This window comes from Culex quinquefasciatus, chromosome 2 (assembly GCF_015732765.1).
Source record: "Culex quinquefasciatus strain JHB chromosome 2, VPISU_Cqui_1.0_pri_paternal, whole genome shotgun sequence".
Taxonomy (NCBI): domain Eukaryota; kingdom Metazoa; phylum Arthropoda; class Insecta; order Diptera; family Culicidae; genus Culex; species Culex quinquefasciatus.
In genome coordinates, this window is record NC_051862.1 from 18,900,339 (window position 1) to 18,920,523 (window position 20,185).

The 20,185-nt window shown below is 34.6% G+C and overlaps 2 protein-coding genes across 2 annotated transcripts; one reads left to right on the plus strand and one right to left on the minus strand.

Annotated features, from left to right (window-relative positions):
- Positions 1-3,017: 3,017 nt before the first annotated feature.
- On the minus strand, positions 3,018-4,146 carry LOC6054087 (signal peptidase complex subunit 3). Its single transcript, XM_001870024.2, has 3 exons — positions 3,836-4,146; positions 3,473-3,739; positions 3,018-3,408 (listed from the first exon to the last, which is right to left on the minus strand). Exons 1-3 carry the CDS (start codon positions 3,976-3,978, stop codon positions 3,279-3,281), a joined length of 540 nt encoding a protein of 179 aa, XP_001870059.1. The 5' UTR covers positions 3,979-4,146; the 3' UTR covers positions 3,018-3,278.
- Positions 4,147-8,495: 4,349 nt separating this feature from the next.
- LOC6054086 lies at positions 8,496-17,471 on the plus strand. Its single transcript, XM_001870025.2, has 4 exons — positions 8,496-8,719; positions 8,784-8,975; positions 9,045-9,170; positions 17,164-17,471. The coding sequence occupies exons 1-4, from the start codon at positions 8,662-8,664 to the stop codon at positions 17,412-17,414; spliced, it is 627 nt and encodes a 208-aa protein (XP_001870060.2). The 5' UTR covers positions 8,496-8,661; the 3' UTR covers positions 17,415-17,471.
- Positions 17,472-20,185: the final 2,714 nt, after the last annotated feature.

Consider the following 20,185-nt stretch of genomic DNA (forward strand, 5'->3'; position numbering starts at 1 on the left):
TTTGTCGCGGTGTTTTGTTACAATTTTTGGTACTAAGCATTTTATAAAAGTTTTTCAAAAGTACAATAGTAATATTTGTGTTAATTCTTTGATCATTCCAAAATTGAGTAAGGGCTCGAACCTCATTTGTTTGAAGAAAAGGGTGAAGATTGAAAACAATGGACAGTGAAAGAAATATACTATTTTAAGAATCCATAGTAAAAGAAAGATAGTAATTTATTAAGTAGATAATGAAATTAACAATAGTTAATAAAAAGAGGTAACAAACAAGCTTAGATTGTGTTAAGTGCAATTTATAGGGCAGATGAAAAATTATTCAAATAGATAAATAAAGATAAACAAAATTGACATCGCTGCCAAATTAAGGAAAAACAGACAGTTTGTTACAGCAGCATCAATTGGTAAAATAGAGTGGAAAAGCATTGAGAAATAAGAGAATCAAATGAGTAAAATCGAAATCAAATGGAGTAAACAGAAGTAAACAGAAGCCGCGTTAGAAAATCAGTGAAACAAAATAAACAGAAGATAGGTGGTAGATGAAAGGAATGAAGAGAAACCCCGTTGTGCGATGTTTCAGGTACATCCACAGCAGTTGACTCAACATACTGCGAATCAAAACAATACCGTCTACAATCACAAATTACATCCCTTTCCAACATTGTCGCGCCCCTTTCTTTTAGCCGTCTCGACTTTGACCCGCGGTGGTCAAAGGTTTACGATCCGTTTCCACAGGCCACCAGCTAGGTCATCATGAAAACCAAGCCAACGTGGAGGTAAGAAAATAGGACACTTGCAAGGAACCAGAGCTATACTGTCTTGATCAAGAAATGATCTAACAGGACTACGGACGTAGTCAGTGACGCTCCTTCCAGGATGTTCCTCGCCTGAGCGTCAACTGAAGAGGTATCATCAGAATCATTCGCACTTGGCCTGCAATTTTATAAATTTGAGAAATTTTGAAAATTTTAAAATTTGAGAAATTTTAAAATTTTAGAAATTTTAGAAATTTTAGAAATTTAAGAAATTTAAGAAATTTAGGAAATTTAGGAAATTTAAGAAATTTACAAAATTAAGGAAATTTAAAAAATTTAAGACATTTAAGAAATTTAAGATACTTAGGAAATTATAAATATTAAGTAGTTCAAGGAATTGAAAAAAATTAAAGAAAGTAAAAAATTGAAAAAAAAAATCTAAATTAAAACAAAAAAAAATGTAAACAACATTAAATGTTTCAAAACATTCAAAACAAAAATAAAAGTGTGAGAAAAATTCAAAATTCAAAAATATTTAATATTTAACAAAAATCCAAAATCTAAACAAAATCAAAGTCAATTAAATTTTTAAGTCTCAAAAAATGATAAATTTTTACTTTAAAATCTTCAAAATCATGTTGACACCATGGATTGTAATTTAATTTAAATTTAATTTTTTTTTATTTTTCATTTTTTTTTGTATTTAGAATTTTTTTTAATTCTTAAAATTTTGAGCTTTCCGACTTTTGAATGATTGAATTTTTAATTTTTTTAACTCTTAAATTTAGGATATAGTTTATTTTTTGGATTTTACATTTTTTAATTTTTAATGTTTATATTCTTGAATTTTTTGGCAACAGGATTTTATAACTATAAATTTTTTCAATTTCTTATTCTTTTGTATTCTTAAAACTTTGAATTTTGAGGCATATTTTTTATTTTTTTTTTAATTTTATGGTTCTAGCATTCTTGAAATTTTTATTTTTTTATTTCATAAAAATTTATTTGATTTGAGATTTTCGTTTATTTTAATTCTAAAATCTTTGCGTATAATTTTTAATTCATCAATGTTTAAATTTCATAATTTCATTTTTTTTAAATTTTGAAACTCGACATTTTTGGATTATGCACTTAAGAATTCTTAAATTATATTTTTATTTCGGATATTACACTTTAAAGTTTTTTAAATTCTTCAAATTCTGAGTATAACAATTATTAATTTCTGAATGTTTTAATTTTTTTTTAATTGTAAATTAAATTTTTAAATAACAATTTTGAACCATTTTTTATTTTTTGAATCTATGTATAAAATTTTTAAATTTTTGAATGTTTTTAATTTTATGATTCCAAGTGTTGTTTTTTTTAATTTTGGATTTTAAATATTGTGTTTTTTTATTTTATGAATTTTACATTTCGGGTTCTAGAATTTTAGAGTTCAAGAATTTTCAAACATTGAATTCTTGAATATTGAAATTCTAGAATTTCTTAATTTGATATTTGTTTTTTTAATTTTTGAGTTTCTAAATTTGATTATTTTTAGTTCGTTAATTCTCAAATTTAATTTATTTCGAATTTTAAAATTTTAGATTTTAGCATTTAAGGACTCTTTCATTTTTGAAACTTTTGATTTCTTGAATGTTGAAATTTTAAAGTTTCCGAATGTGTAAATTTTTAAATTTTGGATTTCATAATGTTTGAGTTTTTGAACATTTGATTTTTTATGTTTTTAAGCTCTAAAACTCTAAAAAAAATTTGAATTCTTATTTTCTTTAAACTTTAAAATGCATTACACATTACAGGATTCAATGTAATGTTAAAATTTCATAATTCCTGAATTTTTAATTTTTTTTAAGCTTAAACTTTGTTTTTTTATTTCTTGAATGTTTAATTTTTGAAATCCAGTTTTTTTAAATTTTTGGGTTTCACAATTTTTTATTCCTGAATTTTGAAATTTCTATTTTTTTAGTCTATAATATTTTTAATGTTCAATGTTTTTTTTTTGGAAACATGCTTCTAACACATATACTAGGTTATATCGAGATTTTCTCGACCGTTGGTCGTAATTTGTCGATACTAGCTAGGTAGATCTAGAAATTACGATCGACTATCAACAAATTCCGACTAACATATTAATATTTCAATCGTGAGTCGGGAAATTACGATAGAAAGTGAAATACCACATTGGAAATTGTCGAAAATCGTAAACCGATTAGACTCCAAATAAGTATGACAGTTTATAATTATTTCTTTCGAGTGAACGTAAAGTTTTTTTTTCGATTTTTCCGATCAAGATAATTAGATCGTTATTTATTTTTAGTTGCACTTTGAATTACCCAGAACAAAATTACTCCATTCTCTAGTGCTTTTTTTGTTTTTGTGTACTTCTACATGCTTAATTTGTCCTACGACAATCTTCCCCCTATCGTAATTTAACACTGTCCCCCTACAATCACTTCCGGAAAGCCAACTCTGAGATGTTGTTGATGGTTGCTCTCCTCTTCCTCTATCTAAAAAAGCTGCCGAAACTTAAACCGGCGACGGCATGTAGTTCTCGGGGAACTTGAACGAGTGGAAGCCGTGGGCGAACACGCTCGGCAGCAGGCCCGCGTTCGGGATGATGTTCCAGGACAGCGTCAGCGTCACGTTCTGGTGGTTCCTGCGAAAAAGGGTTTTAGTTTTTAAATTCTGCCAACCCAAACCAGCTATCCAGCTAAACTCACTTCAAACCGTTGCCGTCGTCCCAGAAGTAGTACTTGGTGTTCATGTTCTTAAAGTCCAGGTTGGCGTTCTCGCCGCGCAGGATGATTTTGTCCCAAAGTACCACCTGGTTCAGCTCGTTCTGCTCCGTTTGGTACTCCGCCGTCAGGTACAGGAACAGCTGCTTCACGTTCCAGTTGAACAGCCCGTTCAGGTCGGTGTTGAGGTCGAACGTCAGGAAGCCCAGGTCGTTCTTCTCGCGGGACGCGCTAAAGTCGGGGACATTTTTGCTGCAAAAACAGAAAAGGAAGAGCATTTGTTTTCACTTACTGCTTACGTGGTGTTCCGGGATTCGCGGAAGGGTTGGGTTAAACATTTTTACTTACACCAGCACTTTGACCGTGTTGATCTTGGCGTTGGTCCGGTAATCGACGAAGAAGGTGGACGCGAAGCAGCAGAACGTCAGAAAGGCCAGGACGCTCAGGGAATAGGCCAGGATGGCGTTCCCCCGGGTGAGAACCGTGTGCATTTTGAATTTATCCTTTCACGAATTACACCACAATCAACTAAACTAACAGTCTTCCGCAAACCTTCACCAAATCTTCCAACAGGTTCCCCGCAAAAACCCCAAAACCCTGGAATGGAATCGAAGAAAAGCTGCCGGGTCCCGATCCGATTCGAAATGTATTTGCGACACGAAGCAGCGAAACGTCACCAACCACCACCGCGAGAAGGACGCGCAAAGAAAACGAGAAACGTCAAAATTCTGGGGAGGCGTTACGAAATCGGGGAGGCGTTACGTTTTTGGGTGGTAACGTTGTACGAGGGCATGGGTGTGGGGCGAAAAATTTGTTTGAAAATTTGGTTTTCTTTATTAATCTAGTTTTCGAATAATTTAAATCAAGATTTAAATTATACACATATTTATCCAATATATCTAATATTTATCTAAGGAACTAATGGAGCGGTTTTCAATGTTAAACATATAACATCCTTGAAAAACACAAAAAAAAACAAATTGTAAATTTTTTGGCCTATTTAAAATGCTAAGCCTGATTTGGAAAAATATTTGAAAACAGCACAAAATTTCAAAAAGTCTATTTTTTTTACATTTTACACAAGCCGAAAATGGGAAATCAAGTTCTGTTCCCTACCAAAAACAACATAATGCAAAATTAATACCTTTCAATATCAGTCTTCCGCAAAAGTTTAACTTTTCAACATTAGTATCGAAAAGTAACATTTTTCCATATTTTGTTTTGTTTTGAACGGTGAATTTACTAAACACATGCATGTTTGACATAAAATTCAATTCAAGATGCGTTTTTCGGAATTGCAAAAAAAAAAGTTGCAAGCAACTCGTTGCAAAACATAATTTTTTCAGCACTCGGTAAACCTTGTTGGATAAATGTACGACTCGTGCTGAAAAAATCTTCTTTTTGCAACTTGTTGCATAAACTACTATTTAAAGTAGGAACGAAAAGACCCATCATTTTTTTTTAAAAAAGACCAGCAATGGTTATGGGAAACACTAAAACAAAAACAAAAAAGTTTCTTTTTAAAATATTAGGCGGCTGTTTCCAACAAACGGTGAACATTTTCTACTAATTTATAAAGTACATTTCGATTGATTCTTTTAAATCTTAGGTAACTTTACACTACGACGTAACCTTGGGCACTTGAAAGCAAGATCGTCCTTTTTTTTTTAAACTCAGAAATCAAAATATTATAGCTCGGTGGCCAATTTTTTTCCATTTTTCTAAATAAATCCATTTGAATTTTTTCTGAATATGTACCTACAATTAAAAAAAAATAGTTTTTCAGATCTTCCCGAATTGTTCGGGCCACAGACTGGCCCCACGAAATGGGGCGGATTTGTTTGCCGAAGGCGAAAGGTGGACTCTGGACTGGCCGTGGGCGTCGGAAAGAAGCACTCAATAGTTTCTCACTAAATACTAGTTTATTAAATAATAGCTAAAACTAGAGAGCGAAATTGTTCTTCCTGCTGGTGGCGCGAGACTGACGTGGAGAAAACTTCTTCTTCTCGGTCGACTCATTTCACGCGCCTTTTCCTTCTCCCTTTTCTGTCGTCGATCGCAGCAACGGCTGCCGTTGCGCGCTGAACACAGGGTTGCATCGATCGCAGCAAACATTGCGACGATGACAAGTGTTGCCATTTTTCCTCGATAGGTTGGGGATCCAACACGAAAATTTAAATAAAATTTTAGTGTAGATAGCTGCGAACATTGTATGGAGACTTTTAAGAACGAACCAATCATGCAATTCGTCTTTTTTGTCAACGAAAAACTTCCACGAAGCTGCAGCATAATAAAAAAATCTTTTGAAATCGGCCGATTTTGTAGAAATTGAATACAAAAGCCCTATGTAAATTTTTGTGTACAGCGGTAAAAAACACGATTAAAAACAATTTCTGATCACTTTTTCCCGTTTTAAGGCTAGTATGCAGATCGTAACGAAAGGGGTCAAGAAACAGCTTTACGAACAGCAGAACAAAGGGGAGGGAGCGATTTCTCGGGGCTTTTCTTCACCCTCTTTGACTCGCTTGCGCTGCTGCTGCTGCCCATTTGATTTTTTTCTTGACCGATTCTTTTCGAAGTGCGTATACCGCTTTAATACAAAAAAAATGACAAGACAACATTTTTTCGATGAATCAACTATGGTTCCCTTGGAACGAGCTGTCAAGCAGGACCTTTTCTGCCCAGAAGGGCCATGAAGTTATTTTTTTTTTTAAATGGAATTAAAAATCCTTTTTAAATACTTTTCGGTGGTTCAAAGGGTAATTATACTCAGAAAAATGAGCTTTATCGTTGCGAACAATAATATCACAAATTTAGGTTTTATTTTAGGACCCGATTGGATCCTAAAATGAAGCTTAGAATGGTGAGATTATTGTTTACAGCGATAAAGCTTATTGTCCGTTTCTCTCGAAGGTACACGCCGCGCGGCATATCAGAATGTGCCGCAGACACTGTTGCCAGCGATTTTCTGCACTTTTGGTGCAATAAAAAACATACCCGGCAACAATGCCATGCAATTCGAAGAAGAAGATCAACAAAAACAAAACGCACAGTATGAGATTTGACAGCGCGCATTTGCCGAAAGTGCGGCGCGTCGTTTCGAGGCTGGTATGCCGCGTGTCTTTTTCGGGAATACGCGCAATATTTTTCTGAGTACAATGACCATTTGACCACACCACAAAGAGTTTGAAATGGATTTTTAAATCAATTTTGAAAAATTAACCTCGCGGTCCTTCTTGACAGAAAAGCTCCTACTTGACAGCCAAGGGGATCAAGGGGACCATAGTTGATCCATCGAAAAAATGTTGTCTTGTCAAAAAAAAAATAAAAAATTATGCATTAAAATTAAAAAAAGGAATCAGAAATGGTTTTTATTAGTGTTTTTAACATGAAAATTGACATAGGGCTTTAGTACCCATTGTTCCCAATTTTTCCCAAAACACCAAAACGATCAGAATTTGTTTTTTTCGAAAAAAATCGGAATATTTCAATGGCTTTTTTGTGTGGACAGTCCTACATTTGTATAGATTCTTATATTGCGGGAAAATAGATGCAAAATACCTTTTTTGGGCAAATTTATGATGTTTTCAAATGTATGGATTGGCAACTAATTGGGTCCTAAAATGAAGCTTAGATTGCTGATTTTATTGTTTACAGCGATAAAGGTTATTTTTCTGAGTACAATGACCCTTTGTACAACCACAAAGAGTTTAAAATGGATTTTTAAATCAATTTTGAAAACTTAACCTCGCGGTCCTTCTTGACAGAAAAGCTCCTACTTGACAGCTTGTTCCAAGGGGACCATAGTTTATCCATCGAAAAAATGTTGTCTTGTCAGAAAAAAATTTTGCATTAAAATGAAAAAAAGTGATCAGAAATGGTTTTTAATCGTGTTTTTTACCGTTGTACATAAAAATTGACATAGGGCTTTAGTACCCAATTGATTTTTTTTTCATAAAGTTATTTTTATTAGGTCCTTTTCGGTACTGGGACCTTGTTAGGTCCGAGTCGGCTTTTGTAATAACATTGTTCTTAATACTAAGAGTAATTACAGAGGATCTTGTAACTAATTGAATCAAATGCACGGGTTTGCTGAAAATTCAAGCGGTTTACTCTTTTGGAGGTCAGGATATGAACATACAGTTATCCGATGAAAAAGTTGAATTTTTTTTTACTCTGGTAAATTTGGTCATCTTCTGGAAAAATATGTTATCATAGATAAATTTTCTTCAAGGAGTTTTAAAATAATGCGAAATCTAATTTTTTTAAATCATAATTTAAAATCGACCTTTTCTGATTAAGTTAAAATTGGTGTGGCTGTTGATATATAATATATATTATATATTCTCATGCCATGTCGGTTAAAAGTTTGAAGGGGATTGACACTTTTTCGCCAAATGTCAGAATGACATGTGTAATCAAAATTTGTGCGATAAAATCTTCCCAAAAAATCCTCCAAATTTGTAAGCTTAACAACACGACTTTGATTTTATTTTGCATTTTTGGTACGGTTGAGGTGCCGTCTCCTATTTTTTAAACTTCAAATTAAACTTTTAGTGATACAAAGTCTTCTTTGAAAACTGATATATTATTTTTCGGTTTGTTTTGGTTTTTTGACGTTTGTCAGCTTTTTAACTGGGCTTCGGCCCAGTTATCGAGCGCCCAGTTGAAAAGCAGCCCAGTTAAACAACGCCCAGTTACCGAACAACTACTGTAGTTTTAATCTACTAACAATCTTATCCCAAATATTCGTTCAAAAGAATCTACTTTCAGGCTGAACCGTCTATCATCTTATGGCACACCACTAGCTAAGCTTTCGAGAAAGCTCTGTACACGTGCCCAAGCTTTGCTCGAAACATTTCACGCATCCCCGGAAGTTTCGCAAATTCAAACAAATTTTAACCAAACAACGCCGTTTGGCCTCCGACGCGACTTCTTATCAGCAAATGCCTTGCCACCTTTTGTAGTGGCCATCCATTGAACGTTTTTCTTTTAAATCGATAAGATAAGATAGCTTCAATTAGTGAAATCTTCGCTGTAGGTCTGACTGGCTCAAACAGTCACTTCTTTGTCATAAACGTTGTCGGACGGTGATTTATGGGCTTTTTCGGGAAGAATTAGATCGGTGATAAGCTTTTGGGGGTGGTTTAAACTGGTTTGATTTTTAAGGGGCAATGCACCATCGATTATGGTTGCTAGTGACAGTGATTTATGTCACCTGTGCTGTTGGCGGTAATTATTCACCTTTGTTAGGGTTTGTGGAGATATCTTGGCGTCTAAACTTGGTAACTTTCAGTCGAAGACGAGGATGACCCTCGGCAGACGACCCTATCGCCAGCTGAGGAGTACAAGAACAATCCGTACTGCTTCCGGTTCACGTGGCTTGGGCCAAAGTACAACAAGGATAGTCAGTACAAAAACGTTTCCTGCGAAAATCTGCTGAAGAAGGCCACCGGAATTCCGTGCTTTCATCCGCTTGTGGTGACGAGTAATGCTTTAAACCTCTTTAGAGTGTTGAAATTCTCTTGAAATAGTGCACTTTTTTTGTCTTCGTCAGATAACAGCAATGTTCCGGACACGGAGTACATGTGGAACGAGTACAAGGACAAGCCGTCCCAGATTGCGTGTCGGCTGGTCCGGGGAGAGGTCTGTGCCCGGTTCACCTATCGGTACAATGGGGCAAGTAAGTAGATGAATAACATTGCCAAATTATTCGGTTACTGTTTTTAGTATGTTTTGGTTTCAATGATTTTTTTTAAATAATGTTCTATACTGTTTTCCACAACTTTAAAAATTTAAAGACAAAGGAAAGTTAATCTTTCTTCGAAAAGATTTTATCTGAGAATTTTTGAGTTTCTTTTTCTATACATGTTTATTAAAATAGAACATTCTTCAATATATCCTGAACGATTAAACTATATTTCGATCGAGCTAAAACTTTAAACAGGAATATAGTTCCACAATTAAGCATGGTTGTTGGAGCAAAAATCAACATAAAATTAATCGAAATGAAATTAATGCTTTGGTGAACTATTTGGGTCACTCATTGATATAACTCATTTATTTTTTAAAGCATTTTTGTTTGTAGAAGAGTCATGGTTAAAAAAATAGAAAAAAGGGTTGGAAAATGTACTTAAGCGTTTAAAAATGTCAAACTTCAAATTTTCAAAAATTCAAATGAAAATTAGCATTAACATCTTAACGTATATATCATATTGCCCCCGAAACATAGTATAAACCAGGGGTGACCAAAGCATGACCCGCGAGGTGATTTTTTGTGGCCCGCGGACCCCTTTTGAATGATCATGTAAAATGGCCCTTCCCGAGCAGACGGAAATAACTTGGGAATAACATTTTTTGATATTTGACAATACTAGGCCAATAACATTTTATGTTATTTATAACAAGATTTGTTATACGTCGTTATGATTTTTTTTGTTATTGGATTGTTATTGTAATAACAGACTAATAACATTTTACGTTATTCTTCGAACAAATCTTTGTTATTATTTTTTGTTATTTTAACAACTAATCTGATCATCCTAATAACAGTTGGAGGTATTCCTCCATAACAAAAAATGTTATTCCAAAGTTGTGATGGCTATCAACCAATATCAGACCAATACAAAATTTTGTGATGATAACATAAACTGTTATTAAAGCCTTATGCAAAAATGGATTTTTCAAGAAGATTCCATAACAATTTCTGTTATTTTAACAGTATTTGTTATTGAAATGGCATGAATTTTGTTATTACCGTCTGCCCGGGTAATTGATTTTTAATTTCAAAAAATTAAGGTTAATTTATGCTTTTTTGTGAACTTTTTTAGTTTTTGTTATTATAAAAGTAATAATTGTTTCCATACTTTGATCCCGATTTTATGAAACAAATACAAATCTAACTTATTAAAACAATGTAAGTAACACGTTTAAATGTGATTGAAAAGACTAAATTTTGTCAAAATTTTCATCAAACATTTTTGGAAACGAGTAATAGAGCGTTCTTCACAGGAAACTGTAAAGATAGCTAGAATATAAGTATATAATAATTCAAAAATTATTACGTATGGTCTTTTATTATCTGGGCCTCAAACTTATTTGCACTTGGAAACCTTTCTCCTCGTGATTTGAACTCATAACGTGTGGGTTACGAATGTAAGTATGTGTAATGTGAAAAACGCTTTATGATTAGAATTAAACATTAAATATTTTAAAATAAAATTACGCAACTATTACAACGTTTGTGCCACTCATTCTTAAATATATTTAAAACATAAATAAAAAATCAATTGAAATACATGCGCATTCAACTAAATACCTTTTAATGTTCATTATATTTGTGAAATCTCGATTGTATTGAGTCAAAATTGTTGTATTGATTTCAATGATTTTTGAGGCATGAAAGATCCAATGAAAAGCAGATGAATAATACTTATGTTGCTATTTTTTGGATTTTCAGATTTCCATAAAATTTCACCATTGAATTGGGAGCATTCTTATTTTGGTTTTCTTGTATTTAAATGATTTTTTCTGAAAATGCCTGAAATTTCAAAAATACAAAAACTTAATTCAGTTTTATTGATCAATAGCACTATTTTATTTTTTTTCAAATTTTTATCTCGTTTGTCCCGCAAGCTCATGCGAGCTTCAAATTTAGCCCACCATTCGAAAACTTTGAGCACCCCTGGTTTAAACCAACCCCTTTTAGAAGTTCGACTAATGGACGGAATGAAATTGACATAAAGGCTTAAACCAGGGGTGCTCAAAGTTTTTGGATGCCGGGCCAAATTTGAAGCTCAAATGAGCTTGCGGGCCATATGTACAAAATTTGTTTTTTTTTTATATAATGAAAAAAAAAAAACGATTTATAAATTTGAAAGACTAAAAAATACATTTATTCCTTAAATTGCCCTTTTTTAACATTTTTGTAATTCAAAAATAATAGCAAACGGAAAATGACAGTTTTCCTTCAGTTTGGTTGATATTATCATTGTTTTCGGTATTTGAAAAAAGGTATTTAGTTGTTTGTAGGTACTTGTGTTTTCATTGAAATTTAAAGCTTTTTTTTTCAATATTTTGAAAATGGGAACATTAAATTGGAACAATTTATGTTAAGGCATAATTTAATCAAAAGCTTTGAACTATATTTTCAACCGCTTCATGAGATGAGATGGTAGTCAATCAGATTCGTTATCCAACTGTCATGAGTTCGAGTCCCAAGGTGGAATGTTTCTAAGTGCAAAGTGAGTTTGAGGCCCAGTTTATTGGTCATAATAACTTTTAAATTAATATGGAATGCTTATATTTTTGCTTTTATTACAGTTTTATACCTTAGTTAAGTGAAAGTGAAAGTTTCATAAACATTTCCAAAATATTTGAGCATTTTGACAATATTTACTAGTTTCACTCACAATTAAACGTGTGAAAATGTTTCAATTAGAAAGATTTTTTAACAACATATTTGTATCGTACAATAATAACAAAAAATAATAAATTATTAGTTTTATATTAACAAAAACAAAAAAAGATAAGCATTACAATTTAAAAATAAAGTTTCATTTTGAAAAAAAAATTAAATCATTTTACAAATGGTCAACGGGCCATTTAACTTGATCATTCAAAATGAGTCCGCGGGCCACAAAATATCACCTCGCGGGCCACGTTTGGCCCGCGGGCCATACTTTGGTCACCCCTGGCTTAAACAATAAATTTGGATTCTTAACATTTTTTAGCGTTGACTTTGATTTTTAAATTTAAAAATTATATTTTTAATAAGAACAAGAAATTCTGCCAAAATCATGTTTTGACATTGAACATCGAATCAATAGTTTTCGAGAAAGGAAAATTTATTAGACACCGAGAAAATCTATTTTGCAACAAAAATTATACGTTTAATGAAAATTGGAGGAACATTTCTCAGTTTTTCAAAAACATATTTTGCTGGAGTGAATATTCTTTTTGAAGTTAATTTTAGGCCGTTGTAAATATTTTTCTAAGTTTATTTTTTAATCATTTAAAAAAATCAATTGAAATAAACAATCATGTCCCGGTTTCCATTTTATTTTTGATGTAGAAGAATTTCCAAAATATATTTTTAAATTTAAGACGTCTTTCAGGAATCAGCAAGACTGCCCGTGTTTGCATATGTTTCCTGGACACTTTTGTGTCAGTTTAAAATTATTGATTAAATTTTGTTCCTAATCAAACACTTCTTTATAGAAACATCCAAAACAACCAATTAGGCTCAAAATCTCAACAGAGCAATTCCAGCTCAAATCAGGATTTTTTCTGGTACTTTTGTACCCGACCCTCTCCGATTTCAATGAAACTTTGTAGACATGTTATCCTAGGCCTATATAAGCATATGGAGCAAATAGTACTCGAGAATAACATTTGAGAAGGGCGTAAAGTATTTAAATATTTTTGTATTCTGTAATTTATAAATTACTGTATCTCGAAGCCGTTGCGTCGTATCAAAAAGTGGTCAAAGACAAACTTGTAGGAAATTGGACGGGCTTTCTGATAAAAATACACTAAAACAAAAATACACGCCACTTTTATGTCATTTTTCAATTTTTATGTTTAAAAGTTAAATTTGAAGGTGATGTCACGATTTTTTTTCGCTCAAAATATTTGAGGAAATAGCCTAAAATGTTACTAAAAGACTGACGAAAAATGCAGGATGGTATGTCTCTCCTAAAAAAAATACAAAAATCATTTACTAAAACTGTTTTTTTGAAAAGTGGTCTAAACGTAAAAATTTTTAAAAACCGGTAGTGGGAATCGATTCTCCAGACAATTTTAAGCTTAATTACATTGCTTATAACTGAAAATAGAATATTTTTTTCAGTGTGGTAGAAACCAGGATAGTAAATTTGATTACGTAAATATAAAAACGATATAAATCAAAAAGCTGTCGAAGGCAAATTTATGGGAAATTGGACGAGCTTTCCGGTAAAAATATTTACGAGACTAAAAAACCAAGTCTGTCATATAGAAAATGCTAAAAACCACCAAAAATCCCGTTTTTTCAACATTTTTATTTTTAAAACCGCTGTATCTTCCCAAGGATTGGACATAGGACAATGGTCAATACCGAGACTTTAATGTAAAATTATCTGGGGAATCGAAAAAAAAAACAGTTTTAGTAAATGATTTTTGTATCTTTTTAGGAGAGACATACCATCCTGCATTTTTCGTCAGTCTTTTGGTCACATCTTAGGGTATTTCCTCAAAAATTTTGAGCGAAAAAAATCGTGACATCACCTTCAAATTTAACTTTTAAACTTAAAACTTGAAAAATGACATAAAAGTGGCGTGTATTTTTTGTTTTAGTGTATTTTTATCAGAAAGCCCGTCCAATTTCCTACAAGTTTGTCTTTGACCACTTTTTGATACGATGCAACGGCTTCGAGATACAGTAATTTTTAAATTGCAAAATACTAAAATATTTAAATACCTTACGCCCTTCTCAAATGTTATTCTCGAGTACTATTGGCTCCATATACACAAAAATGACTTATATAGGCCTAGGATAACATGTCTACAAAGTTTCATTGAAATCGGAAAGGGTCGGGTACAAAAGTACCAGAAAAAATCCTGATTTGAGCTGGAATTGCTCAACAATTAGAATTACGTAAATACGTTTTTATATTTTAACAAGCTTGTCATTTTTGTCTTCATTTTTTTTGTAAAGTTTAATTTATTCTTTCTAAATTTTTTTTTTCTAGAAAATGTGTCAGGGGTTGTCAGGGGTAGAATAACCGCAAAAAGAGCTTTCTTCACCCACGAAAGAGAAAGAGGGGAGGCAAATCACACAACAGAAAATCGCTCCCGAACTTCTCCAAGAATATCAATCTGTTGTGGATTTTTTGTGAATTTCCTTGTATGCACCACTTAAAATTATTTATTTCGCTTTGTTTACACACATTGTTCATCTACAAAAAGTGTCAGGTCATTTTTCGACGTGTGACGTTAAACTTGCAATTGTGGTAGTGAAAAAGATCTACAGCCGAATAATTCCATGCGCGATAGAGGGGAGCCATGTTCCCTTCGGGTTTTTTTTCTTTTGATGAACTTTCAAAGATATTCTTTTGATGATGATACTTCCATCGCTGATCGTTGTTTTATGTTTGCTCAAGTGTTTTGAAACAGTTTTTGTTCAACCATTTGAACATTTTAGAGAAATGGTTTGCAACGAGTTTGGATGGAATTGTATAAGCAAATTTTATTCTTTGCTACTCCACCAAAACGAAACCGTGGAAACCGTTTATGGAGAAGCATGGCACAGACAAACAGACGTGACTCTCCATACAAATTATTATTGAAATCCATCGTCCTTTATCAAACCACCAATCACGGCGACGCCAGCGCTGCCTGGTGAGCTGATGCCGAAGCGCAGCCCAAACATACCAATACCAATACCCTTCACTGTCATGTGTCATGTCAATGTATGCGTGAGACAATCAAGCCATAACGATTGTAAACATAACCAGCTGATCGAAATAATTTTGTTGTTGCTGATCGTCAGTACCCGATGAAAAACATAAAAATCAACACCGATGGCCGAAGATGACGGTGGGTCGGTTCCACGGTTGGTTCCGTTTTCAATGGAAGAACTTCATGTGCCAAATCATGCGGCAGCATCAGCACGGACGCAACACAACCGCAACGACAGAGAAAAAAAACTGGTCCTCCCGTTGCTTCCAAGTTCTGTCGAAGATTCCTCCTCCACCGAAATCTCAATACCCCTGGTCACGAAAACACCAGTAGTGACCGCTGAAATAGAAAAAAAATCCAATTCAAATCTACCAGAATTGGTCCCCATGATGGGCGTTTGGAAACATCCGCGGGGAACGTGTCCACGGAGCAGTTAAGTTGCGCCAAACAACAAAAGCAAAAAGTCGCAAAGATTGCAAAAAACGCTACCACAAAATCATACATCGAAACAGAATCAAAGAAACTCAACTGTAGAAGAAGAAGAAGCAACATCGCCAAAAGGACGACCAGCAGCAGAAATCTGAGCAGCAGTCCACGAAGGATAAGCATCAGGTTGCTCCGAAGGAGATGACTCCACCATAGGATCCGGCTTCCTCCGCAGTATCGGGCGCCTCAGCAACAGCCTCAACATCGGCGGGCTGTTGAGAAGTCCTCCCGGGTTAATAGTGGGGCAAAAGGTATGTCTTCGTTAGTCAGCCGCTCATATGACCCTGACCAAGACTGCCCCAATCTTGTCCAGCCCAGTCCAGTCTTGTCGTTAGAATTCTTGAATTCCATCATAATTGTTTTGTTTTCATTTGCTGCCTCACACGTGCTCAAGCTCAACTTAAAAACACACATCACACACACTAAGAAAAGACGGGCGAGCTGTCACGACAGCAGCGACATCAGCGCCGGGTGAGTGGATGCCGAAACAAAATTGCATTTGAAATAACCGTTTAGAAGGACGATGGTTTGGCACTCGAGTGTCCCGTCTGTTTGTCTGTGAGCATGGTTTTTGATACACTCAACTTTTTTGGTCACTTTTTCGTTTGACATGTCACATGTGCACATTTTTAGTTTGTAACAGGGGGGTGACATCTATATATCACTACAGGCAGCTCGTCCGCAGCCAACACAAGCTGTCAACTTCGGCACCAGAACAAAAGGGAGCTGTCAATTTCGGCGCCAGCACAAAAGAACAGCTGTTCGTTACGGAACCAAAACAAAGCAACTGCGCACTGTAAAAAAAAAAAAAAGTACAAAAACTGCAGGCATAAAACGGAAATAAAGTAATAATAATAATAAGTAATTATTATTGTTTTTATGTAAAATTTTACCGCAATGAACGTTTAAAAGTTAGTGTATGTTTAGAGGTGGTTTTTATCAATTTATTTGCAAAATAAACTACTAAAGTTGGGATTATTAAGTACACATCGGGCCGATGACCTCATTTAAAGTTGTACTTTTATCACATGAAACGTTTAACTTAACTACTGTGTAATTTGACTTTTACTACAGTATTTCTTAAAACAAAAATTTAATTGATAATAAAAATATTTTTGTTTTCACTGTGCGCAGTTTGCGCGCGTTATCAATCTCAATCACCCAAGATGGCGGCCTTTAGCATCCCCCTGATTTGTAACTACCCCGTTGGTTGGTCAAAGTCAAACTAAAAAGAGACGAACTGTCACTTTTTACGCGGCGCTCACCCACACTATCAAAACAGACGCTTGGTAGTGTGTGTGAACTCCGTATAAAAGGGGTGTCAAACTAAAAAGTGACCCCGTTCGTTTGACAACAGTTGGTGTCAAACCATCGGGGTGTATTTGTAACATTTTGTTAAATTACATTAAGCTTTATGTACCAGTAAGCAGCATTGTTACAGTATCTTTTGGAAGGATTTCAATTATAAAATAGTCTCAGGATGAGGTTTAGTTCAATTATTACAAACATATCTATCTTGCTAAGCTTTTCATGGTAATTTGATAGCTTACTTCCTTCTGAACAATTTATCACTCGATTTCAGTTGAAAACGCCAATTAAAAGCTGAAATTGATCATAAGAGAGCTGATATGCCAACATTAGATGCACGATGGAATTACTGTTCCCATAGTTGGATTTTTTTTTAACTTTTTGAATTTAATATATTTAAAATAGTACATAAAACAATAACAAAAGTTTTGTTTTTTATACAGTCGAAAACATCACGTACATGTGCGCCAAGATGAACGTGGACAACGAATCTTCGACGGCGTCCACGTGCTACACGGAAGACCGCAGCGGGCGCGAAATCGAGGTTTGCGTGTGCGAATCGGCCGCCGGCAAGACACCCTGCAACCGGGCCGCAACCACCCTTCTGCTGGACCAGCTGGAGCGGCCCCTGTTCCTGGCGGGGCTGGCCATCGTTCAGCTGCTGGCCCTCCGGATGAGCGGAATCGGACGATAATGTGGCTTGTATGGTTTGTTCCAAATAAAACGGCATTGTTTTGTATTTTTGACGGAAGCGTGTTGCATACTTTCGGGCGTTATATCCTCTGAAAAAAGTTTGACATGTTAGCGTGAAACTCACAATTTCGAATTTCACACTCGAATTCCCGCAGTTGCACGAAATTTCCCACCGGAAACCGGGCTCCAACCAAAGAACGCGCGGTCCGGTTGTTCTGGCAAAAGTCCCACAAAAGTCGGTCCAACTGACATGTGGTCACGTCAGCGAGTTCGGTTTTAATTCGATTCGTCAGCGGAAATTGCGTTAGCAAATTATGATAATTTGCGCAACAGAGTCGCACCGTGAAAAGACTCAAATTTTGCGCTGGTGGAAAATCATACGTATTTGACAATTGCATTGTTCCGTGACGGCATCAGGAAGTGGGGTTTCCCGCACACACACACAGAAACGCGATGCCGAACGGATGGCAACACTGCGGTGGTGGTGTCGACGTGTGACTTCCTCCCGGTTGATCGTGGTGCTGGAAATTGAACATATTTTTGGGATTCATATCGTGCCTGTGGCGGGGAGAGAGGTACCGCAACTACACTGAGAGTCAGGGATAGTGCATATATAGAATTAATTACTGTTTTCCGTTGGTGGTTGTTTGGACGTGGTTCCAGGGCTGAAAGTTGGCCGTTAGAATGGTACACAAAGGTTACTAGCTCAATTTTCAAAACATAAACAAATTCTGAATTGCGCAATCAGTTTTTTTTGCGATTTTGCTCTTTAAAAAAATCGACTATTTATATTTGAAAGGATAAGTTTCGTAGCTTCTTTTTGAATAAATGTTGAAAAATACTTTTGACTTAAATTAAGAATGTGGTGTACTGGTACAGGTATCAACTTGTGGTAATGGAGCATTTCCATTCGAGCAGTTTTTGCTTTTTTCTACAATGTATTTCTTATGGAGCGAACTGTCAAAAACTGCTCGACTGCGGGTACTCCATTGTAAACAACTCTGAATAAGATTTCCTGTCTTTTTCGATCACAACGATTTTAAAACAAATAATTTGCAATTACATTATTTGCCCTCTGAACAAAATAATTAGCAGAAGATCTTAAAATTTTAGCTGGCATATAAGATACTGCTGAGTTTTACTAGGGCTGAAAGAAGAATAATAAAAAAATGCATTTTGAATGCATTAGTCCATTTTTTATCTTGGACTTTTCCAAATTCTGTGTTTTTAGGCGTTTTTAAAATGTTAGGGATGATGTTAAAACTGGGAAAATATTTTTCAATTGACTGGTTGAAAAATTTCACAATGGTTTTGTTTTGAACAAACATGATTTTTATGTCCAAAAGAAATTGCTTGTGCAACATAAAAATATTTTGTGACAGAGGACCAATTCTCTACCAAAATCAGAAATGGATTTTATTTGTATTTTTTTATTTGTCTCAAACTTTGTGGGGGCCTTCCCTATGACCAAAGAAGCTATTTTGTGTCCAATTTTGGCTGCTGTCCCTACAAAAATGGTACGTAAATATTCAAACAGCTGTAACTTTTGAGTGAATTTTCTGATCAATTTGGCGTCTTCGGAAAAGTTGAAGGTATTGTTAAGAGGCAGTATTTGTAGATTCTGCTCGGTTTGTTCTAGAGGTCGTATCGAGGTGCTCCGATTTGGATGAAACTTTCAGGGTTTGTTTGTCTATACATGAGATGAACTCATGCCAAATATGAGCCCTCTACGACAAAGGGAAGTGGGGTAAAACGGGCATTGAAGTTTGAGGTCCAAAAAACATGAAAAATCTTAAAATTGCTCGCATTTCCGTAAAACTTCATCAATTCCAACTCTCTTAGATGCATTCGAATGGTCTTTTGAAGCCCTTCAAAATGTGCTATAGATATCCAGGATTGGTTTGACTTTTTCTCATAGCTTTTGCAAATTACTGTTAAAAATGGATTTTTTTAAAACCTTAATAACTTTTCCCAACAGCCTCCAACACCCATACTCCATAGGTCAAAAGTTAGGGAATTTCATGGACTATAAGCCTACGGTATTAACTTTTTGGCCAATCGCAGTTTTTTTCATAGTTTTACGGTTTTTCTAGAACAAACATTTTACAACGTTAGTTTTTGCCCTGTAGACCGAGAAGACGGAACTTTTTGGTCTCAATTTTGTCATATTCGGAATCCTCGGACAATTTCACGTTAGTTAGAAGTATTGGAGTTGTAATATTTCTTTTAAAAATAATTAAATAAAACATTTTTGAAAAAAGAAAAAGATCTTATTAACCCTATGACCAATACGTCAAATGCTGTATCAAGTAGGCGAAAACCTGTTTTACCCCCAATCCAACAAATTGTTAAAAAATATTTTAATTCATTCTAAACGGCAATTTTTTCAATCAAATTTACAACTCCAATACTGCTAACTTACGTGAAATTGTCCGAGGATTCCGAATATGACAAAATTGAGACCAAAAAATGCCGCTATGGTGGCCTACAGGGCAAAAACTAACGTTGTAAAATGTTTGTTCTAGAAAAATCGTCAAACTATGAGAAAACTGCGATTGGCCAAAAGTTAATACCGTAGGCTTATAGTCCATGAAATTCCTAACTTTGACCTATGGGAGTATGGGTGTTGGAGGCTGTTGGGAAAAGTTATTAGGTTTTAAAAATCCATTTTTAACAGTAATTTGCAAAAGCTATGAGAAAAGTCAAACCAATCCTGGATGTCTATAGCACATTTTGAAGGGCTTCAAAAGACCATTCGAATGCATCTAAGAG